This window comes from Mesocricetus auratus, unplaced genomic scaffold (assembly GCF_017639785.1).
Source record: "Mesocricetus auratus isolate SY011 unplaced genomic scaffold, BCM_Maur_2.0 Super-Scaffold_4256, whole genome shotgun sequence".
Taxonomy (NCBI): domain Eukaryota; kingdom Metazoa; phylum Chordata; class Mammalia; order Rodentia; family Cricetidae; genus Mesocricetus; species Mesocricetus auratus.
In genome coordinates, this window is record NW_024429182.1 from 96,353,597 (window position 1) to 96,378,378 (window position 24,782).

The 24,782-nt window shown below is 42.6% G+C and overlaps 1 protein-coding gene across 6 annotated transcripts in view; it reads right to left on the reverse strand.

The window, feature by feature from the left end:
- Numa1 (nuclear mitotic apparatus protein 1) overlaps nt 1–24,782 on the reverse strand; it is an 80,236-nt gene that overhangs the window by 20,085 nt on the left and 35,369 nt on the right. For all 6 annotated transcript variants that reach the window (XR_005881506.1, XM_040757540.1, XM_013116303.3 and 3 more), the window contains exons 2-11: nt 20,861–20,934; nt 10,965–11,050; nt 5,772–5,851; nt 4,572–4,654; nt 3,537–3,617; nt 2,889–2,976; nt 1,434–1,551; nt 881–1,038; nt 496–613; nt 290–407 (exon numbers count right to left, since the gene is read on the reverse strand). Coding sequence is in view for 5 of the 6 variants with exons in the window: in XM_040757540.1 (XP_040613474.1) it covers nt 290–407; nt 496–613; nt 881–1,038; nt 1,434–1,551; nt 2,889–2,976; nt 3,537–3,617; nt 4,572–4,654; nt 5,772–5,851; nt 10,965–11,050; nt 20,861–20,902 (972 nt within the window). In the remaining variant the exon portion in view is untranslated. The remainder of the gene's footprint in view (nt 1–289; nt 408–495; nt 614–880; nt 1,039–1,433; nt 1,552–2,888; nt 2,977–3,536; nt 3,618–4,571; nt 4,655–5,771; nt 5,852–10,964; nt 11,051–20,860; nt 20,935–24,782) is intronic.

Genomic DNA, 24,782 nt, shown 5'->3' on the forward strand with positions numbered 1-24,782 from the left:
AAGTACCTACTACTTGAAGCCCAGGCCCTGGAGCCTCCACAGATCCTTCCCCACCTTCAATCCAATCACAGCCCATTAGGTCTCTCACCCAGGATAATACAGCAACATTTAGGGCTGCCCGAGCACACTTTCAAGAACCAATAAAAAGGAAAGTAAGTATACAGGTCTAGGGAAGGACTAAAGACTAAGCTAGGTTCTAGATAATCTTCTCAACTGTCTTGGGGAAGCCACATAACCTTCTGACCACCACAGCCCTTAGGAGCCTCTATGCATAGCCAGTCCTACTCGCCTTAAATGAAAGGTCCCCATTCTCCTCAGAAAGCTGGCTAATCTTCCGATCCATCTGGTTCTTCTCTGTCTTCAGGTTCTGACACTGCTTCAAAGTCTCATGCAGCCGTATGGTGAGGCTGCCAGAAGACGAGCAGTGAGAATGTTGTAGCCCCCAAGTGGGCGAGCAGGGAGTGGATGTTAGGAGGAGGGCAGGGAGAGTCATACCTCTCATTCTTGCCACGGAGCTCCTCAAGCTCCCCGGATTCTTGTGAGCTGGCTGCCTGTTTCTCGTTCAGCAGAGCCAAGTGGTCAATGCGCTGCTGCATCATGGCTATCTGTGCATCTGCCCAAGGCAGGGGAGGAGTTGAGAGTCAGCAAAGAACCAGGGAAGAAGAAAAGAGCAAAGGAGGCACACAGTGTCCATTCCACAGAAAAGGAACACAGTGCAGGAACAGAACCCGGTACCTAGCAGGTAAGCCTGCCACCTGTGCCAGGGCTGAGCCTGAAGCCTCACTGTCAGCTGAAGGGACACCATCACCAGCGCTTCCTTGAATGCAAATCCCAATGCACCCCATTACCAGCACCCGCACGTTCTCTGTCAGGTACCTACCCTTCTCAGTAAGGAGCTTGAGGCTCTCAGATAGCTCCAGCTCCAGCTCATCCCTGTTGTTCCTCTCATCTGCCAGCTGTTTCTTCAGTCGTCTCATCTGGAATTGTGGGGTCTGCAGGATGTCGCCCATAGGGGAGGACGGAGAACCTGAGAGGAAGCTAAGGAACAGACAACAAAAGTAACAGGGTAAGAGCTGAAGGTCTGAAGTAACCAGCAACAGCTAGGGACGGAACAACACAGGTGACCATACTTAATGGTTTCGGAGACCAGTTCTATCTGCCAGGCAACTTCATGTCTAGGGACATGACCTGGAGAAACTCTTCTCCCTCCTCCATGACTTAATTCTTGGCTGAAGAATTGGAGACATGTATTTTGAAGGAAGAGAGAAAACTGCTTTTGAGGAAGGACTAATTCCCAACAGATCCCAAATAAATAACACCCTCAAAGTACATCCTCATGATGGAAAGGGCTGACTAACAGCTTAGGCTCCAGTATCCAAGGACTGACTAGATGGATGTAGAGACACCATGCCAGGGAGAAGACTAGGACTTACTTATTCTCACTAGAAGATGAAGCAATTCTCTGTATTTCTAGGAAGCGAATCTTCCTCTTGGCCTGGTGGCTGGGTGGAGAAAGCTCTTCAGAGACAGCACTGGAACAGGTGTAAGGAACTAGGGGTAAGCAGCAAACAAACAAACCAAGATCAGTTAGTAAGGAAGTGAACTGACTTTTACATTACATAATAGGTAAACAATACTTTGGTGGGGGTGAATCTGCACACACTCACATGTAAAATGAAGAGGCAATTACTAGGCAGAACCTGACCCACAAGGTCAAGGTCTTTAACTAAAACAAGTGCAGGGCTTCCACTTCCTCAGAGCAAAGTACTCAAAAAAGTATGGTAAAGTGACAAAATTCCTCTCATACTCAGAAACTGGAACAAGTTCTAATTTCAGCACTGCAGAGGCGTCATAAGAGCCCAGCACCAAACCAGCCCACAGACCTCACCAGTCTTGGTGGAACACTTCCACACCTGGCCTTAATATCACCAAGGTATAAAATACTCTCTTCCCCCGTTCCCATCACCACCTTCTCAGGACTCTGCTACCTCTAATCACCCATCCTTCCTCTCCCACCTTTTCTTCCTAACTCTTCTCTCTTTTTCCAGAGACGTGATGCGGACTCTATGCTCTGTCCATCTGCAGTCCAATGGCTGACAAGCTAAACCGCAAACTTGCATCTGACTCAGTGAACTTTCTTACATTCTAGACTCCCATTCTCAACATCTCCACCTCATGAAGCTGAACATGAAGAATCCCACCCAATAGCTACTTCAACAGCCAGAAGAGAACTTGCTCAGAGTCCTAGTAGCGGGAGCTGACCTCTTCATCAGACAGGAAGAACTCTCACTCTGAGATACTTGGCATATCTACACCTGGTTCCCTTACCAAGCTTACTGGTTTTATGTGCATGCCACCCACTTAGAGCATGAAGGGAAGCCTTTTACGAGGTTTCCAAAAATGTTTATCTCCAACTTCTAAGCCTAGAGTTTAAAAGACAAAAATCAAGGAAATGGAGACATGGTTTAGCACTTCAAGAGGACTCAAGTTCAACAACTCTAAGTTATTACTTCAGTTTCAGAGGCTCCAACACCCTTTTCTGACTTCTGTGGGCACCATGGTGTACAAACACACATGAAGGCAAAACACCCATACATATAAAGTAAAATAAAATATAACAATAAAGAGCAAAACAAAACAATGTGAAAAGTGGGAGTCCAGATCACCCTAATGCAGATGAGATCACTTACAAGAATCCTCTACTGTCAGGCAGCAGGAAGTCACTCAGATGATCTGAGGTATTAGCAACATGGCTCAGAAACCACCTTCCATCACACATAACTCCTGAACAGCAGCAACTCTGTGCCATGTGTTGGGGTCAGAGGATCCTAGCAGCTCTCTGATCAGAGAGAGAGAGAGAGTGGATCCTCACAAGTGGCCCCACTCACCTTTCTCCAAGAAATTTTCTAGGTCCTCAGTAAGGTTTAATGAGTCCTCATGATCCAGCATAAACTTCAGGATGACAGCTAACTCAGCCTGTGCCACAGGAGAAAGAAATGATGATTGGTTGTTGGAGACACCAATGAAAAGTAGGCTCAGGACAGAATCCAGCCTTGCTAAACCCCCCAGGGCTTGCTGGATCCTTCTCTTCCGTATAAGCTAAAACTCCATGGCCTGACCCATAACACACCAACTCTACCTGTTCTAACCCTACCAGAGAACTTTTACATATGTAACTTTATTGACTTTTTGCAAATAACCCTGCCAGAATGGGATGCCAAGTACACCCATAGGAAAAGGAAATAACTTGTACATATTCTCCAAATACATAAGATAATTAAAAACATGAACATAACAAAGGCCTCCGAAGTCAATCACCTTAAGAAGTTAGCAGTTGTCTCTGGGGAACAAGACTATCAGCAATATAATTTCCTTCTTTGTACTTCAACATTTTCTGCTTGTTTTTTTAAATAATGAATGGCTGTCGTTCCTACAAACATTAACTTTTTAGAGAACAACTTTTATTTAAAGAGAAATGACTGGACAAGGGAAATCCAGGCTGCGCTGGCAAGCAGGATGAAGGCACAAGAACCTACCTGAATCCTATATTCAAACTGTTCCCAGTCCCGGGGGTTTCTGGAGCTCATGGTGGAGTGATATAAAAACAGCATTACCATCTAGAAGCCAAACAGAGAGGTTGCCACTGAGTGAGACCTATCACTTCCTGGTGCTCCCACTCAAGAGCCATTTTGAGTACTCTGGGCTTCTTTCAAAATTTCTATAATTAGTAGTTCCAAAAACCATCCTTAATAGTCCCAAGAAGGGAGATGGCTCAGGGGTTAAGATGAAGAGAGAACACTGGCTCTTCTAGAGGACCCAAGTTCAATTCAAAACAGCCATGGCAGCTCATAATTGTCTGCAACTCCAATTCCAGGGGATATGATACATTCACACAGACATAAATGCAGGCAAAACACCAATGCACATAAAAATCAATCTTAAAAAAAAAAAAAAAGAGTTCCAATCAGGTGGTGTTGGTGGCGCCTGCGGTGCACGCCTTTAATCCCAGCACTTGGGAGGCAGAGGCAGGCGGATCTCTGTGAGTTCAAGACCAGCCTGGTCTACAAGCGCTACTTCCAGGACAGCCTCTAAAGCCACAGAGAAACCCTGTCTCAAAAAACAAAAACAAAAATAGTAATAATAATAATAATGAAATCCAAGGGTTTGATGCTTGTGGTGCAAAAAGACAGGTGTCAGGATTTTGACACAACTGAATTCCTGGACTTCTGGAATTGCGAGTATAAAATTTAAGGTACCATCCTCTGTAGACCAACACCCAGCAGAGAAAACGAAGTCAATTAAGAATGAAAGAAAAATATAATGATCACTGAGTGAGAACTGGCTCCTACAAATCTCCATGGTGGGCCTCAGTATTGGTCAAATGAACTCATTTGTCAGGCTCCAAAAATCCTTGGAAAATCACAGCCTCTGGCTCAGCCAACTGGCTGGCCTTGACTCTGAAGAGTCCCATAAACAAAGCACTCAACACTCCTCATTCAGGTTCAGAAAAGGCTCTGCAGATTTCTCAGGTAGGGACCTGAGGCCACCCAGGTCTGGTATCCCACAAGTACCTTGGCCAATTCCATCTCAGACCCCTCCATCACTTTCTGCACAGACACCAGGCATTGTGTAGACAAGGGATGCTTCCAATTTTCTGCAATGACAACCATGTAAGCAAATACTGAACTCTCAAAACTTAACTTCAGAAGCAAAAATTCCAGCCTCTGAGGAGATTCCAAGACAAAGGACTGCTATACCTGATGTTCTCTTTTACCCAGCTGAAGTCAGTCTTACCTTGGGGAAGCTCAAGGGCTCCATGGATAGTGCCAGAAGAAAGTGCCAGGGTATTAGCAATAACTCTGGGTCAAGTCCCTATACTCACCTGCCAGCTCATCACCTCCCCCACTTAGCACCACAGAAGGAGCCAGAGATGAGAGATCATCCTAGAGTCCTATTCCAAATAAGGCTGCAGAGGTCTACAGCTGAGTCCAATTAGAGCAACAGTGGACCCCTTATTCTATCAGAGTGTTTCACAGTAGCAGCCTGTTAGGACAAAATCTCACCTGCCCTATAATTCTCTTGTGGTAGAAATGGCAGGCAGCTCCCCATGTTAAAGATGTCAGATGCTATGGTACGAGGATGACCAGGGAAGGGGAACTGACATGCTCTATGCCCCAAGTGTCACAAACATTCTTTTTTTTTCCCCCAAGCTCTGTAGACCACAAACTCACAAAGATCTGCCTGCCTCTTTCTCTTAAATGCTGGGATTAAAGGCCTGCACCATCACCACCCAGCTTCACAAACATTATTTAATCTTCCCACTAACCTGATGAGCAATTATCATTATCTCCATACCACATACCAAGAACCCATGTCTTAAAAACTGACCTTGCCCCTTTACCTACCACCTAAGCAATTACCTAAGAAAACTATTTTTCTTGTAAGGGAAAGTTTTCTTACAAGGGTAATTTGAACCTTTTTTCTCCCGTTTCTTCAAAACAGGGAGGCCACAAGACCAACAAGTGAACACAAGTGACGTCAACCCTCTGATCTACCTGGACCTGGTGTGAACTCTGGGACGGAAGGGACACTTTTCTTAACATAAGCTGGTGACAGAGGTATTTCAAGATCCAGGGAGACTGACACAGATGTGTTTGTCTCTTTGCTAGAGTAGGGGCCCTGAACCTTTTTCGGCCAACACCCATGACTAAGCACTCTGGTTCCCAAGTCCTAGGAGCTGGAGCTGCCCATCTGCTTAAGAAACTACTTACTTTGTAGAAACCGGCAAACAAAGTCTAGTCTTTCTGGCACCGGCTGCTGAAGAATCTGTTGCCCCTCTTCAGTGTTATGGCTAAGAGAAAACAAAGGGGAAGCATTAGGACAGGAGGAGTTGGCCATCTCTGCCTCACTGCTTACCTACCTACAGCCTTCCTCCATCCCTTTCTCTTTCTCTCTTTCTGGTCCTAGGTCTGGGAAAGAACCAGACCTGATCCTGGAGGCAATGTAAAGATGCAAATGTGTGGTGGGTGAGAAGAGGAGACTTGAAGCATGGGGTCCTTCCATAAAACATGGCACTCTATTAACCCTAGCAATATGAGAAAGCTTTGTGGGAAGGAGCTGGGATGAGGCGGCACAGATGAATGGGAAGCCAGGCTAAACAGCCTGGAAAGGCTCAACAGTAACGTGTCAGGAAATCATGGCTAAAGTACAGTGGGGAGGTCCATGGGAAGAGAAAACAGGGCCAAGATCTGAAAAAAAAAAAAATGGGTGGAGACAAGGAAGGCTCTGAGGTGACTGACAAAGTTCCCACACTCCACACTGGGCAGAGGAAGAAATGGCTGAAAACTCTAAGAGGAGGTGCCAAGGAGTAATCATTTGATGAACACCCTTACCTTCCCCCAACTGTCCAACAGTCAACACTTAGAAGAGATACAAGGAGAAGCAGCAGCAAGCAGGGGTCGTTCACATACAGCCAGGCAGAGCCACTTTCTCTACAGCCTCATTTTCTGAGGTGGCTCTGCTTCGACACCTTATGTTAGAAAGCTAACTTATCTCTAAGTATAGCTGGAAATACTGATGATCAAAGATATCCAGACTCCCGAAGACCTAAATCCTCACATCTCAGCAAACTTTCTGGAGAGCATGGCTGGCCCTAGAACCATCCAGTGCTAGAGATATCGTTGTAAACCACATGATACAGCGATACCATGAGCATGAGTGACCTTACCCTTTCCTGGGCAGAAAGAGTCAGCTTTCTCCCAGGTAAGACCCTCCCCATTCCCATTCCAAGAGGCACTGGGGTCTGCCAGCAGATAAATGACTCCTACAGTCTTGAAAAGTGCTAGACTCATTAACTCCTAAAAGTCATCTTCCTTACCACCTACACTTGGAAATGCAGCAAGGCCTTGCATCAGTGAAGAAGAGTACTGTATTTACCTAAAGTAAGAGGGTTCTCTAGCCAATTGTTTGCAAAATCCTTGCTTAAACCAGAAGTTATCTAGGTGTGGTACTTCACACCTGAAATAATCTTAGCATTTGAAGTAGTGACAAAAGGATTAGGAATCCAAGGCTAACCCGATATATATATATATATATATATAGAGGGGGGGATGTTTTCTATCTTTCTTTCTTGTTTTTTTGTTTTTATTTTTTGAAACAGATCTTACTGTGTTTCCCAGGCTTGTCTTGAACTCACAGATTCAAGTATTCCTCCTCCCTCAGAGTCTCAAATACTTGTAGACTACACACATACACTATCATGCAGTGTGAACATTTTTTAAAACAGTATATAACATATTATCTATTAAACCTATTTGACCACAAAACTTTTTTCATACTGCCACTAGTATAAGTAAAGCAGCCCTGAACATACAAGTCCTAGAACAGTGATTCTCACTTTCCTAAAGCTGAGACCCTTTTTGCCATGGGGACCCTCAACCATAAAATTATTTTTGTTGCTACTTCACAACTGTAATTTTGCTACTATTATGAACTGCAATGTAACTATCTGATAGCAGGATATATGATATATGACCCATGAAAGGGTTGTTCGACCCATCCAGGGGTCTCAACCCACAGGTTGAAAACTGCTGTCCTAGAGAAATACAGCCCATCCTAGACTGTTCAAGTCTCAAACTATCAGGAAGCTATCTAGAATGACAGCTGTCAAACCTCTAACACCCTCACTCAGGTACACTACAGTGCTCAGGTATCCACACAACTGAACCACCTACAACTAACTGACCATGCTAGCTGCTGGTACAAAGTTAGGCATCTAGCCGGTACTCAGGACATCCAGGACTTGACAGCTGAGAGATGCTTTTTAATGAGGAGAAACGTCAACATCAATAAGACAAACATTATACCCTCTAAAGGAGAAAATAAATAAATAATCTTTTCTCCCAGCCCTTGGATGGCAGAGGCAGGTGGGTCTCATGAGTTTAAAGCCAGCCTCATTTACATAGTTCCAGGCCAGACAGAGCTGCATAATGAGATACTGTCTTAAAAAAAAAAAGAACAAAGAAAAGGAGGAGAAAAAGAAATAATAATCATCAGGACTTTATATTAAATTTCGCTACTCAAGTCTCAAAGCTATCGAAGAGAGAGAACAAGTTTTTTGATTTACACGGTGAACATATAGAAGAATGAAAGGGGAAATCCTCAGAAACCAATACCAACACATTGGTTTTTTCTCATAATAATAAAAAAAAAGGCCAAGTGGCATATAGCTCCTGCCTGCCAGTCTGCACTCACTCCTTCCTTGAGAAAAAGACTTCTGCGGTAGAGTAGTACTATCAGTAGGACTACCAGAAAGGAAACAGCCACAGCATCCAAACTAAGGATGTCTGTTTTTTCCCCAAAGGCAACTCTCTGTTTCATCTTGTATCTGACATCAACAGCTAACCTAGGATCTTAATAGCTCTAGTTTAAGACACAGGCAGCACTCTACAAGAAAAAATGGATAGCTTAAATTTCCCTATGAGAAGTTTCTTCCAGAAAGAAGCTTAGAGTGGCTAAAAAAAAAAAACAAAGCAAAACAAAATAAAAACAAACAAACATACATTCTTACTTCTGGACTGTGGTCTAATGAGGCTGAGGAAAATAAAATCAGGAATCTCACCAACAAGGCCCTCCCCAAGGTGACATAGGCAACAAAGGATTGCCAGTGGGGAGAAGATACCCTGTCCTAAAGATGCTAGGAACTGCTGAGTGGTCACCCTCTCTAGAATGGACTTTTGAGTGTACAGATGCTCGAGTCACCTGTGCTCCTGAAAGTAACTAATACACTCATGGATTCACCAACATCAACTGCGACAGAGCATGTTTGTAGACTGTTGCCAGAGCCCTATCTGTGGTACCTGGCCACTTCTATGCGCCTCCCTAGGAAAAGTCACACAACACGGAACACCTATTGCTTTTGTATCAAGTCAAAGAAATTTATCTTTTCTCCTAAAAACATTTTTTGTGTATGGGTATTTTGCCTGCATGTATCTCTATGCACCTAGAATGACTGGTACCCATGAAGGCCAGAAAAAGACATAAAATCCCCTGGAATTGGTAGTCACAGAACATGTAAGTCACCATGTGGGCGGTAGTAATCAAATTCAGCTCTTCTGGAAGATGAACTAACCACTGAGATGTCACCAGCCCAGAAATTTATTATTTTCAAAAGCAAAAGCCTCATCTGTTAAACACACACACACACACACCATAATGTATATTACAACTCAAAGGGTATTATTATATCTAGTTGCTTGTCTTTTAATGATACTAAAATTAAATGGTGGGTTAGGTACCGCCAGCCTAAATGGATTTACCCGTCATTGATGGCAGATGCCTCAATCTACCACTCCATTATGGTTTAAAAAAAATTTTTTTTGGAGAGAGAGAAGGAGGGATCTCATTATGTAGAACCAGGATTTAGTGCATTCTATAGGATCTAAATCATGGGAGGAGAGAGAAATAAGCTAGGCTACGGACAAAAGACAGGGCCTCTTACTATGTAGACCAGGCAGGCCTCGACAGCACAGAGATCTGCCTGCCTCTGCAGGCATGTACCACCACATCCAGTTTAAAAGAGTTTTCTCTATGCTGCTCATACTCAACAGCAAGTCTCTTGCTTCAGCTTCCCAAGCACAACACCAAACCTAGCTTAATAAATAATCTTTACTATTAGGATAAAGATTTTAGTCAGGTATGGTGACAAATGCCTATAATCCTTACACCTGGGAGACAAGTTCAAGACCACCCTTGACTACATAAGACCCTGCCTCAACTTAAAAAAAGAGAGAGAGAGAGAGAGAGAGAGAGAGAGAGAGAGAGAGAGAGAGAGAGAGAGAGAGAGAGAGAGAGAGAGAGAGAGAGAGGATTTCAATCTGCTAGCTCTAGAGAGTCACTGAAGTACTACAAGCAAAGAGAATAATGAGGCCACCAGGGCCTGATATCCTAGATGAGGCAGAGGAAGCTTTCTTTAAAAAAAAAATCTGGCAGTGGTAGTGTATACCTTTAATCCCAGCACTCAGGAGACAGAAGGCAGGTGGATCCCTAAGTTCAAGGCCAGCCTGGTCTACAGAGCTAGTTCCAGGACAGTCAGGCCTACATAGAGAAACCCTGTCTCGAAAAACAACAGCTACAACAAAAAAGAAGAACCAGTGACTAAGTAAGTCAATGCCAAGAAGAGAAAGGAATTCAACGTGATGCTAAAATGTCCTGGCTGAATAACTGGGAAAGAAAATGGTAATACTGGGGCCAATGGTGATTTCTTTCAATGAAACCAAAACAGGTGCTGGACAGAACCAGAAAGGTTTTAACCTCCTATAAGATACTTTAACCCCTCCCACACACACACCAAATTTCAAAGGATAACATAAACCATTCTAGTAGGCTTATCTTTCCTGGGCTATTCAGCAGCACTAGTCTTACCACCAAAGAAGTCCAACTCATCCTTATCCACTTAGATACACTTGGCTAGGCCAGTAAGAAAGCTCAAGAAGAGAAAAGGAGAAGACTCACAAGCCTGATGACCTGAGTTTAATCCCTGTAACCCATAATGGAAGGAGAGAAACAACTCCTGAAAGTTATCCTCTGACCTCCGCCTGAATGCTGTGGCATATAAGCATCCATTCACTTACATATATCATACATACACACAGCAATAATGAGATAGTGAGGCAGGGCTAAATCATGAAAAGAGGGTTACAGAAGACTACTTTTGAGACTGGAAGATGTAAAGTCCTTGGGGGTAGGTAGTCTCTTTGAATTGTGCATAGGGCCTTGAAGAACCTTCTGTGCCAGAGTGGGGTGGTCTTTGGGTAGGAAAAGACTGAAACCCCTCCCATTGAAAGGTCCAGTAATTAGAAAGGCAAGATCAAGATGCTAGTCTTTGAGCCCTTCTAATATCCCGACCCCACCTGGTTTTCAGGTCAGAGCCCACCACTAGCTGGATTTGGAGAACTCATACTCACATGGTGTTAATAATCTTAATGAAGATGCTGCAATCCTGGAGCTGCAGCACCGTCTCCACTGGGTCAGCCACATGCAGACTGTTCACCTGCAAGCCAAAGGGAAGAGTGTGGTGAGACTACTCACAATGCCAGAAGCAGTCCATTGCCATGCCGGTGGTGGTGGGGCACACCTTTTATTCCAGCACTCGGGAGGCAGAGGTAGGCGGATCTCTGTGAGTTTGAGGCCACCTTGGTCTACAAAGAGAGTTCTAGGACAGCCAGAGGTACAGAGAAACTCTGTCCCAAAAACAACAAAAATGCCAGAAGCATATAGTTTACAATATCTCCCAAATGCTGGCATCACTCTGCCCACTATGAGTGCCTACAGTTGCAGGCTACAAGACAGATGATTCCAGGAACTTTTTTTTTTTTTTTTAAGATAAAGTCTCACTATTTAGGCTGTCAGAAAATGTTTAATCCTCCAGCTTCTATTTCCCAAATGCTGGGGGGTTGCAAGTATGTGCTACATCAAACAAAGGTTTTTAATCTATACCCACTCACCCAGTGAACATACCCATACAAAACCAACTAAAGCAAATCAAAGATCAGGTTTTTACCAGTAAGAGGTCCTAGAACCCACAGCACACTAAATACAATGAAAGACCTAAGCCTAGCAAGATGACTGTACCTGCTGCTGCCAAACCTAATGACTTCATTTTTATCCTCAAACCACAAGGTGAAGGAGACCAAAATTCAGCTTTCTTCTCTAACTTCCATTTGTGCATTTGTGGACACACACTAAACAAATAATTCAAAAATAATGTTTGCAAATATATACTTTAGTCTGAGGGGAAAAGAAATAATGAACAAAGTAAATTATTCTTTTAAAAGGAAAAGAGCCAGAGAGATTAAAGTTCTCAATTCTTGTCCAACTGCCTGTTCTTTCTCTTTGGCTTCAATGACCACCCAGTACTTAAACACTACAAAATTCATCAGGGATCACACAAATATTTTTAAGTACACAGGATGTTCAACAGCGTTTAAACTTACCTTCTATAGGGAAGTCCATAAATGAATCCCACAGGTACATGGGCTCAAGTTTATGTCTATTACCACGGGGCTTGCTAATTAACTAACTACATTTGTTATACAAAGAGGGGAGGAAGACAAAGCCCGCTTAGAAATGAGGCTGTTCTAACAATTTCTGAATGTGGTTATGTGCTATCAATTAGAATCTATTGTTTATAAATGTGCTCTTTAAAGAGCAACAGGCTAAGATCCAATGAGATGGCTTAATGGCTTAAGGTGCTTGTTGCCAAGACTGACCATCTGAGTTCAATCTCTGGGTCCAAAACGGTGGAAATAGAGTTCTATTACTCTGTCCACCGGTATTCATGTGCACACAAATAAATGTCTAAAAGTGTTTTTTTGAAGTAGTGAACTAAGTCGGCACAGTGGTACATGCCTATAATTTCAGCTCCTGGGAATCTGAGGAAGGAGCACCACTGACAGTACCAGGATAGCCTGGGCTACACAGCAAGGTCCTTTATACACACATTATCTTGAGAAACAGTATCTTCTATTTTTGTTTTTTTTGTTTGTTTGTTTGTTTAGATAGGGTTTCTCTGTGTAGCCTTGGCTGTTCTGAAACTCACTCTGTAGACTATGCTGGCCCCGAACTCACCTGCCTCTGCCTCCCTAGTGGTGGGACTAAAGGAATCCATTACCACCACCTGGCTCATGTACATATTATTTTAAATTAAAATAATGAAGCAGGGTGCTGAGGGGGATGGCTGAGCAGTTAAGAGCACTAGCTGCTCTTCCAGAGGACCTGGGTTCAATTCCAAAATCCTCATGGTGGTCTACAAAACATCTGTAAACTCCAGTCTCAAGGAATCCAACAACCATCCTACTCTGGCCTCCTCAGACACCAGGCACGAAAAGTAACTATATACATAAAAATAAACTGAATTTTTAAAAAATTAAAATAGGGGGCTGAAAGATGGCTAATTGGTGAAGAACATGCTTCTGGAGCAGCCAAGTCAATTGCTAGCACCCGTAACAGGCAGCTCACTGTCAGGTCCAAAGCACCATCTACCCTTAACTCTCACTGCCCCTGTCTCTAAATAATCACAGTGCTGGCTGTCCTAAACAGAAAGACTGCTGTTGTGTAAACAAGCCGGAAGGTTCCTATTTATTAGGAAAGCAGACCTCTTAAGATGTTTCTGTGGATCTCCAGGAGCCTCCCTTAGCCTTCCCCTAAAGGTTAACTACCTCTAGTAAGGGCACCTAATTCTGGATGGACTATATCAGATCAGATCCCCATCCTGCTGGCATATAAAATCTGCTTGCTTTTCTGTCGTTTGCTCTTCTCTCTGCCCCAGCCCATACAGATGGCCTTGGCAGTTTGATCCCCAAAAACCTTTCTTTCTTCACATAGGAGTGGTCTAGCTTTGCAACACTGCTTATATTTGGTGTCTGAAACATGGGAGGGACACTTAACCCCCCAAAAGATCCTGTCCCTCCTAGCTGAACCAAACTGCCAATTTTCACCCTCCCAGGTTCTGACCAGTTGCTTCTGCTGGCTCCTGCCACCCACCATTTTCAACTCCAAATTTTAAGAGTCTACCCCTTCAGTTGCTTCTCCTCCACTCTAACCACTCATTTCTCCTCACCTCCTCAGCATCTCTCAGCTCATATGGGCAGAGGACTTGGAACTGGCTTCAATATGGCTGTAAAGGTCACTGGATGAAGAACTTCCCTTCACCAGGACCCTGCCTAAACTGTGGACAAGTGCGGCACTGAAAAAATATACTGCCCTTCCTTACTTTGCCAAGATGGCTCAGTTTCCCAATTCCCTCTACAGGAAAATATGTCAGATCTGGGCCTGGCAGCCCAGAACTGACACAGCCCTGGGACTTCTACCCACAACAAAGCCATCAAGATACCAGGGAACCTAGGCTGCCTGTCTGAGTAGCCAGTGTGTCTCTGTCATTCTAAATTTATAAAGGACATATGGTCTATAGTTACTACTCAAATCTCTGTGGTGGAACTGATGGTGGGCCCTGACTGTATGAGATTAGCCAACCTCAGCCAGTTTCTCCCCGGCTGCCAGATTCATAGCTACAAAGTCTGTTTCATCTTATTTAAGTTATGAGTCTCTCAAATGAAAAGGGCTTTAAAACTGAGGGCAATTACTGAACTGGTTTCACATGTAAAAATCAGGCCTTGATTTTTCTAGAACTACTAAGTCTTCTAAAGGCAAACTCACAGACGGGTTTACCTTGATGACAAGCTCCAAGCAGAGAAAGGTAAACTCACAAAACAGGTGTCAATGTAAAATTTTTGCTTTTTACTCTTCCTTCATTTAGAAGAACTTGCTTTTCAGTGACTGCTCTCAGTAATTAACCACCTATATAGTAAATGACTGGATGTTTCCAAATCAAAGAGAAAAAAAGTTAAAAAGTTGTGACCATCTGAAGAAGTGATTTAAGGTATGTTTAAGAGAGACAGAGACAGAGAGAGAGAGACAGAGACTGACTTAAAGATGATACATATGGGGCTGGAGAGATGGCTCAGAGGTTAAGAGCACTGACTGCTCTTCCAGAGGTCCTGAGTTTAATACCCAGCAACCACATGGTGGCTCACAAACCGTCTACAATGAGATTTGATGCCCTCTTCTGGTGTGCAGATATATATGCCAACAAGACACCGTATACATAATAAATAAATGCTTTTTTTAAAAAAGACGATACAGACGATGTTAAGACTTCAAAAGTTCAAAGTTTGAGCATTATTAATCAATGGAGTTCTGAATAGTTATTCTAGCCTTGGTAAAACACTATTATTGTCACATGCTCAAAATTTTAACTTTCCTTTAGTTGTCTAAATATAGACTTAAATGGCTGACTCACTGAGCAGAAAAAAAATCTGTCATATATCTGTGTGTGTGCACGTATATACACACATACACATACACCTATACATTCTTCTGGATAGAGGACAGAATGTTCATGCTTCTATCCCAGAACCATTTTTGGGTCCTCAAACTTGTCCCCTTTGTTTTCTTCCCTGCCAAAAAATTTCAGTTCTACTACCAATAAATATTTATACGTCTATCATGATAACATTTCAGGCTTCATTTGCTATGTATGGTTCAAAGGCATGAGCCTACTCCAGCTGTTTACAGACACTGGTTAACTGCTTTTTCTAAAACTTTTGCTGCTTTTTATAAACTTCTAAAAATTCATGCAAGCTTCAAAGAATTGCAACTTGGATCCATCAGTCATAAGTCAAAGGGTCCAGGAATCCATCCCTTGCCTGGTAAGTACTCCTGTCAGTCAACAGCTTAAGCTTTCCTCCTACTGCCTATTACTGAGGGTGGACTATTTTTTTGTCCTAGTGTTAGGACTCCTTTCCATATCCACCCACCAGGAGCATGAGACAGGGCTGGAAGTTTCCAGTGTATACCTAAGATAAAGATCTCCCTAAGCTCTTCAACTTTACCTTCTACTCCTAGTCTTTAACCTGTCCCAGCAAATTTTCACTCAGATGACAGACACCATCCAGGAATCAACTGTGGCCCTGCAACTGCTCCCCAAACAGATGACCTTCACTAGGCTCAAGAGAGACCTAGACATATTGAAAGCCAATTATTAAAGAGTATTGGCTTGCAAACTATAGTCTTCTTCAGTGGACTTCAAGACTATCCTTTGATCTCCCCTTTGGACTCCAAGCTCCTACTCCTCCTGTGTCCATTGGTTCCTATCCTTCGCATAATAATGTAATTGTGCCCTATCTCTTCAGGTTCTTTCAGGTGAAATTAGCTGATCTGATAGGCTAGTAAACGAGATGTCTATCATTCCCTGATGGCATGAGTCTCTGCTTTGAACCAGCATTTCAGATCTTTCTAGTCTCAAGTCTCCAATTGGCAGGAAGCAGGTACAGAAGAGAGAGACTACATTACTCCCTACCATCAACAGGAGGCTGAATGTCAGATCCAAAGCCCCCTTACTCATAACCATCTCTAACTTTATTTCCAGGGGGATCCAACATCTCTGGTCTCTGCAGACACCAGCACATATCACCACCACAAGCACCACCCTGTCCCCCCATAACTAAAAAATAATAAAAATAAAATTTTAAAATTAAAACATTGAAGCAGATATAAAACATCTTTTAAGAAAATTAAAAAGTCAATTCAGGCCAGGTGGTGGTGGCGCATGCCTTTAATCCCAGCACTTGGGAAGCAGAAGCAAGTGGATTTCTGTGAGTTTGAGACCAGCCTGATCTACAAAGCGAATTCCAGGGCTACAGAGGAGAAACCCTGTTTTGAAAAGCAAAAAAACAAAACAAAAAGATCAACTCAGCTATAGAAAGGACTCTATTTACTTTAGTTAAGCACTTTTACATTAAGAATAATTTTTAGAGCCAGGTATGGTAGCGCACACACAACTAATCGCAGCACTGGAGAAGTACAGGAAGGAGAATTGGGATTCCAAGGCCAGCCTCAGCTACACAGTGAGTGAATGGACAGAATGAACTATAAGGGAGCCTGTTTAAAAACACATCAATAACAACAAATCTTTTCGATTGGACCCTCTCTCTCTCTCTCTCTCTCTCTCTCTATATATATATATATATATATATATATATCCATATCCATATCCCTAGTCCTACCACTGAAGGCTTAAAGGCTACATATTTTGGGGGAGGGGAACTGGATCTAGTTGAGAAGAACAGGTCAGTTTACCTTTTTGTTTTTAAGATTCTGAGACAGTTCAGTTCAGGGTAAGGTCATTGTTAAGCTGCTGAAATAAGAGGGACTGCCAAGAATTAAGTATCCACAATTATCCCCATTTAAATGCCTCCAATCTAAATACAGCATTCAAAGGGAATGGATACAGTTCACTAACAAAACTGAAAATCACACCAATTAGCTGACTTAAAGTCATTTAAGAAATGTAGACTCTGGAGCTGAAGAGATAGCTCAGAGGTTAAAAGCACTGGCTGCCCTTCCAAAGGTCCTAAGTTCCCAGCACCTACATGGTGGCTCACAACCATCTACAATGAGATCTGATGCCCTCTTCTGGCTTGCAGACAAACATGCAGACAGAACACTGTATATATGATAAGTAAATAAATCTTTAAAGAAATGTAGACTCATCACTTCTATCAATTAAGTAAAAATCCAGAAAAATTTCATTTATAAATGAGAATATTTTTTTCTGTTATTTGTTGTAGGATGGAAAACCATTCAAAAGTAGTAGAGGTTCTTCCATCTCTAGCCAGAGTACACAAACATTAGGGTGAGGACACAGCTTATTGGATAACCCAAGCATTGCTGGTAAGGTCTGCAACAACTTATCACTACCTACTATTCACAAAACAGTTTCAAACTACATTAAATCAAACAAAATATAAATCACTAAAATTCTAGAAAAAAACTTTCACCAATAGCACTTTGATACATTCAGCAGTTTTATGATTTTTTTTCTTTTTTTGGGGTGAAGGGTATCTTTTTTCTTTCTTGGTTTTGGCTTTGATTTTGAGACAGGGTTTCTCTATATAGTTCTGTCCTGGAACTCTATTTGTAGACCTCGAACTCACAGAGATCTACCTGCCTCTGCCTTGAGTGTTGGGATTAAAGGCTGATTCTTTTTTTCTCAAGACCTAGTGAATGTAGCAAGTGCCCCTCCATCAAGCTACATCTCTGTAGCCCTTGAAAAAAATCAGTTTTTTGTTTTGTTTTGTTTTGAAGACAGGGTTTCTCTGTATTGTTTTGGAGGCTGTCCTGGAACTCACTCTGTAGACCAGGCTGGCCTCGAACTCACAGAGATCCACCTGCCTCTGCAGCCCAAGTGCTGGGATTAAAGGTGTGCACCACCAACGCCCAGCCAAAATCAGTTTTTTTGAGAGGAGATTCTGGGGTCCCAAATTAGAGTTTTGCACTTGCTAGTTAAGTGCTCAATACTCTATAATCTCAGCACTGACAAGAGTTTTTCTTCTAGTCTTTCCCCTAGGAAATTATTTTTAAGATCTATTTTTTATTATGTGTATGAACATGTACCTGTATGAATTTATGTTCAGCAAGTACCCATGTAACACGAACAAATAAATGACCCAGAGACTGATATTGTGGTTCAACCTGAAGATCAGGGAAGCAAAGCAGCCGGCCACTAGCTCTCACCTCAAGCTCAGGGTGAAAGGGCTGATCCATGCACAAGCTCTTCACCAAGTCTCAGACTGCTGTCTCTCCTCAGCATGGCTGGAGAATGAATGCCCCCTACCCCTACTGAATACTGAAGACCTTGCTTCTATCTTTTATACCCCTCTAGTGCTGGGATTAAAGGCATGTGATCCATTACTCTTTTAGACTGAGTCAATTTCATGTATCCCTGAGTGGCTTTGAACTCACAGAGGTCCTTCTACCTCTTAATTCTGAGTCCTAGGATTAAAGGTGTGTACCACCACCTCCTACCTTCTAGCTGCTGGGATTAAAGGGTGTGTGCCTAGCTTCTATGGCTTGTGGCTAACTTTGCATTCTAATCCTCAGGCAAGCTTTAATAAATCATAAATAATATATTACCACATACCCTCCAAGATCAGAAGGCATCAGAGCCCCTAGAAAAGGGGTTATAGGCAATTTGTAAACTGACTGATGTGAGTACTAGGAATCAAACCCTTGTCCTATGCTGATGGGGTTAGTCCTTCTGTATATATGTTTGTCTTACTGGTTGATAAATAAAGCACTCTTGGCCAATAGGGAAGCAAGATAGGTGAGTTAAGGTTAGGAGTCGAGGATTCTGGGAAATGTAGTAAAGAGTAAGGAGTTGCCATGTGATCCCAGCAAGAGAGCCTGGCATTATCAGTAAGATAAAACCTTATAGAAATATATGTATTAGTAGTCATAGGTTAATACTTAAGACAGAGCTAGCCAATGAGAAGCCCTGGATATTGGCCAACAGCATTGTAACTAATAGAGTCTCTGTGTGTTATCTGGGACCAGTCTGGCAGGAAGAATGCTCGTTACACTCTGCAAAAGCAGTGAGTGTTCTTAGCTGGCCTTTGAGCTTTGAGGATTCTCTTGTCTCTACCTTCTATCTAACTGGGATTATGGACTCTGGCTACAATGCCTGGTTTACAGGGGTCCTAAGGTCTTGAACTTGGGCTCTCGCATTTCTTCTTTATCCCTGAGCCATCTCTCCAGCCCTGCTATATTTTATACCATTCTGTTCACATAATAAAAGCCCTGTTTCTAGCTGATATTTTATAAAAATTCATTCACAAGCGCTTTCCCTCCTATATGTAGGTGTACCAAATGCTACATGTAGTACCTAGGAGGTCAGAAGAAGTTGGATACCCTGGAACTGGAATTATAGAAGGTTGTGAGTACCATGTAACTTGTGAGGACCAAACCTGGTTCCTCTGCAAGAGCAGCAGCAAATGCTCTCAATTGCTGAGTCACATCTCCACTCCTAATAAATGTCAGGAAAAAAAGGGGGGGGGGGTGGCATTGGTGATGAACGCCTTTAATCCCAGCACTCAGGAGCCAGAGGCAGAAAGATCTCTATGAGTGCTAGGACAGCCTGGTCTAGAGACTCAGTTCCAGACTACACAAAGAAACCCTGTCTTGAGGGGAGAAAAAAAAAAAAAAAAAAAGCTAGTTGGTTAGTCTATCTATTCTAACAAGACTAGCTTTGGGTGGTCTGAAGGCTGCCAGTGAACTCTACTCTCCTCTATTGGGAAAAGTCAAGGAAACCATTTGCAGGAAAACCAGGGCTCATCAACAATAAATCCTGTTATGAAAATAGTTGGTTGACCAAGAACACTGAGCAAATGTTGAGAACTAGATAAATTAATGAGTAAATATGCACACTGAGAAATATGTGAATTATACAAGGACTGAACATGGCACTCCAATGCCCCAGCATTGTTGTCTTTAATTAATGGTGGATAGAAGACTTTAAATAACTTTTAGCAATGTTGATAGAAAACTCTCAATACTAATACTGGAAAAAAATCTTGCTTAACTTCCTAATTGTTGTAGATAAACACAGTGTACATCACTTTTAAAATATCGTAGCCTAGATATTTAGACTAAACTCTGGTATTCAAAAATTTTGAGAGTATCTATGATAAAAAGTGGTTATAAGAATTCTGTACTTTAGGATAATAATGCTATCCTAAGTCTCACATATTTTAACTAATTTGCATCCTTAGGTAAAGACTTAATATTCTTCCCATTGGGAGTGCAGGAAAGTATGTATTATACAGTGTCAAGTAAAGGACAATAGTGTCTTAATTTTACCATATGCTACAATTGGCTACTGCTATTTTTATTCAGTGAAGCAATAGCTTTGCACCACACTAAGGAACAAATAAAATATTCACATTCACCTTCATTTTAAAAAGGAGGAGGGTGAAACAACAATGGAAGCAGACAGAAACATAATAAAGTGTGGAAGACATTCAAAAATTAGATCAAAGTTCCTACCAATGTGGGTCCATCAAGGTTCACAATCAATGCTTTAGTCAGAATAGTATACAGCTTGGTGTGGTAGTACAAACTTTGAACCCAGCACTCAGGAGTCAGAGGCAGGCAGAACTCTAAGTTCAGGCCAGGCAAGATTAGCTACATACCTAGTGAGATCCTGTCACACACAAAAAAGAAAAGTATACAGGACAGATGAGAGTGGGTTTACATGATGTCCAAATGTTCTGTTCCATGACCAAAAGGACCTCAGAGAAACCTGCATTGAGCTGCACAAGTCAACATTGTCAGCAGCAGCAGCAGTAGTATCTTTGGCAATATGAAAAATTACCTGGTTTGAAAATGAGAAAACTTCACAGAGCCCTGGCTCATAAAATGTTCTTCCAGAAATGTGCAGCAAAAAAATAGAAAGAAAGCTACTTACCCAAGAAAGGAGTGTGGCTGCTCTGGTGGCATGGAGTGTCATTTTGATGATCCCAGTCAGTCACTCCAATGCACCTGGAACACAAGAGAAGAAGCAAGGTTAATAAATCAGATGTCTCCATGTTACCAGCTCTGACTACTTCAACAAGTCACAGCATTCAACCCACTAGGTAGCACAGAAATTCTGAAGACTTCAGAGTAGAGTCATAAATTACTCTAAAGCTTAAATTGTCAGGGCTGACTGCAAAGACTCTTGTACTCATCTGAATGCTCATATTGCCCAATTGATGGAAAATACAACATTCAAAGATGGTCTGCAGCCCTGCTCTTTGGGACATGGTACCTTTCAACAAGGAATAAGCATAGTTTCCTACATTAACAAGGATCTAAATACTAATTTTAATGGGACCATGGCCGTGTGACTTTATACAGTTAACATAACCTCTTTTTGTCTGCTTCATCTGCAAACTGCATCCGTATAAACCTCCCTGCCTTAGTATAGTAATACAAATAGCACAGTGCCTGGCACATGACAGGTAAATAATCCTGTCCTTAAAAACTTGGAGGTCTGCTTGTCTCTGCCTTCCCAGCACTAGGGCTAAAGAGAAAACCATAGCACCTAACTTTTAGGTAGGTGCTGGAGACAGGAACTCAGGTTCATTTGCTTGATCAGTAGAACTTTACCCATAAGTCATCTTCCCAGCACCACCACACCCCCCAAGGAACATTTAATGTAAGATTAGGCATTTGTCCCAGTATTCATACCCCCAACTCCCTTTTCCACTGGGAATGTGCCATTTGCTGCCAACAGACCCCCATGGGATCACAGACAAGTAAATATTTCCCAGCACCTCCTATCAGTCCCCATGATCCCCACAATCTCTGAGAGCAACAACTGTCCTCTCCCACCTCCTGCACAATTGCCCACTATGTCACTACTCTAGAAGGATAAACAAGAATAGAAAGGCCTTTTACTTATACAGTTCTACAAATATTAGCATCTCTATGATGTAAGATCAGTGGAACCAAAAACTGCTAAAGTGCTTTCTGAATGCAAAGTACTAGGTATAAAGAAAGATACAATTTTTGCCAATAAGGCAATCAGTCAAATCATGAAGAAAAGGTTCATAATCTGGTAACTTCTCATCACCCCTTGGAACCTCCTACCCAAGTGTTCTGTACTCATCAAACAACCAATCAGCCAAAAAAAAAAAAAAAAGGTGTTTTCTTAGTCCCTATTCCTTTTTCCTGTCCTGGAAGCTACACGAGAAACAGAAGAAAATGACATCACTGCCTTTGAGGGGTTTTTAGGAGGGTGAGAAACAAAATTAAACATTTGTGAATCACTAATAGATGAAAATAATTAAGTGTTAACTATAAGTAAATGCTAATTATAACTAACTACTTCCTGACCCTGCAAAACCCAGCATTTAATACCTACCACCTGTCATATCAGGATTGGACTGAGAAATGAGCCAGTATCCATGGTCTTTGGTGGGCACACATACGGTTTTCTCACAAGGACAGAAATGCTAAGAGGCCCATGTGTTCCTCAGTCCTGGATGACTTCCCTCAAGTACGGTTTGTCTGTGAACACTGACTAACTGCCCAGCCCTTGAGACCAGGGCAGAATGATCTCAATCAGTATAATGAAATTGGGTTTTTTGGGGGGTAGTTGGCCAACCTACAACTTGAGAGACCAGGCTCAGCCTAAAGGATAAAAGTGGCAATAGTCAACTGCTCACCTAGGGTGCTGGTCAGGGTTATAGCTCAGTGTGAAATGCTCACCTAAACTGTGTAAGGTCATGGGTCCAATTCCTGGCAATGGGGGAAAGTCTCTGTAATCTTCAGTAACAAGGCAAATGTAGCTCAGACCTCCCCCAAAATCCTCACTACTCAGAAATTTTGTTTGCAACAGGAGATAAATATAGTCCACTCAAAGACTATACAACCATGCAGGGAGGGAGGGGAGGAAGGAAGGAAGGAAGGAAGGAAGGAAGGAAGGAAGGAAGGAAGGAAGGAAGGAAGGAAGAAAGGAAGGAAGGAAGGAAGGAAGGAAGGAATCACCTGAGGTTTAAGCAACATCTTTCCTTTATCTTAGAGGCAAAATTTACAACTCCCAGTGTACTCCCCAGAAGAACCTAGCTAAAACTAGTTCACTGCTCAAGAAATCTTGCATCAAGGACAAATGCCTTTCTCTGAGGTCCCCAGGCATAGAAATAGAAATCCAATATTCAAGACTAGAGACTTCAGAAAGATCTTGTCATCAAGACCAGCAAAGCACAGTTCAAGACACCAGAGGGAAGCTTTAGGATGGCATAGCCACTGGCTGGTAATGATGGCTTTTGTGAGTAACAATGACAGAAACCAGTGCTTAGCACTGACTGGGACTACAGCTTTAAGTAGACTTTGGCATAGCAGCCAAGGGCTCTCAGCCAGAGCACTATCCTTTCCTCCCTCCCCCTGAAATCCAAGGCAGGCCCCACCCAGAAGACTGGGTGATGATGATGGAAAAACAGATCCCTGCAATTTTAACTGTCTGTGAAACATTTCACAGAAGGATCGGAGACCTACCTCAACTTAATCTGACTGGGTATGTTCACACACACACTTAAAAATAAGAACAAAATCACAGATGATAGGCCAGGACCCTAAACTTCAGAGTCTCCACATACCTGATTCTTTGAAAATGAGATGTACCCCACATCCAAAACTGATAATGTCCTCTCTTTTCCCCATTCCAAGGAAGACAGAAAAGCAGTGAACTTGCAAATGTATGGTCTCCTGTCCTCTTTACACTTCCAAACTTTTGTAACATAGTTCCCTACATCATGACCAATTTCCACACTTACAAAAAATCCCATTTCCACCAGGACAAGGAGAGTGACACTAAAGAAATATGCTGCCACCTGGCCTGCACTCTCTCTGGATCTGAAGGAGTTAAAGACTAACCATGGTTTCCTACAAGGGCTGAGGCTAATGTAAACCACCTGCTAGATGCAAGGACCAGACCAGATGGGTCAGGTTGCTCAATTCTGAGGGTCTCTTCTGAAAAATTAGTTTTAGGAGAAACCAAAGATACGCCAGAGGGTCTGAGAGGCAGGAGAACTCCTCCCATGTTCCACCCCCAATCTGAGTTCCACTGCCCTTTTAGCAGCTGTCTGCCTAAATACCACACCACCTTAACTGAGATAACACCACAATGAACTTTGATCTAGACAGCTACTAACCTGTTCTAACTCTCAACTTATGGGCCCCTGCCAACCCTGAACCCTCGTTCTTTTACTGCTCCTACTTCCAGAATGTCAGGACCATAGAGGCTTCCACCTCGAGGAATCATTCTCCAACTCCACCCCAGCCCCAACTCAAAGGTTCCAAAGGCCCAGAGAGTCACAGCTAAGAAAATGGCTGTCCCATCTGCACACCCAAGCTCTGGAGCATAACTCACCACCACTTACTCTGGGAGTCACCCTGTCCACAGCCCTCTCCTCCACCTGAGCAACATCTGCATTCACTGAACACTGATGTTGCCAGGTCCTCTGGGAAGAATACATCAAGAGACACAGGCAAACAACCATTTGGACCTTACCTAATATGTTACCCTAGAGGGCCCTGACAAAGGCCAAGCTACCGTGATAAAATGTTAATTCAGCATACAAAGTAGGCTTGTTTGAACACAGTCTAAAATAAAATAAGTCAGGTGTGGTGGTCCATGCCTTCAATCCCGGCCCTAGGGAAGCAAAGGCAGGCACATCTTGGTCCACATACCAAGTTCCAGGCCAGTCAGGGTGACACAGTGAAACCCTGTCTCAAAAAAAAAAAAAAAAAGAAAAAGAAAAAAAAGGAGCTGTCTTGTATCTTCTGACTTGGAAAAGGTTGATTTTCTGTTTTATTTTGTTTTTTGGGGGGGGTAAAAAAAAAAA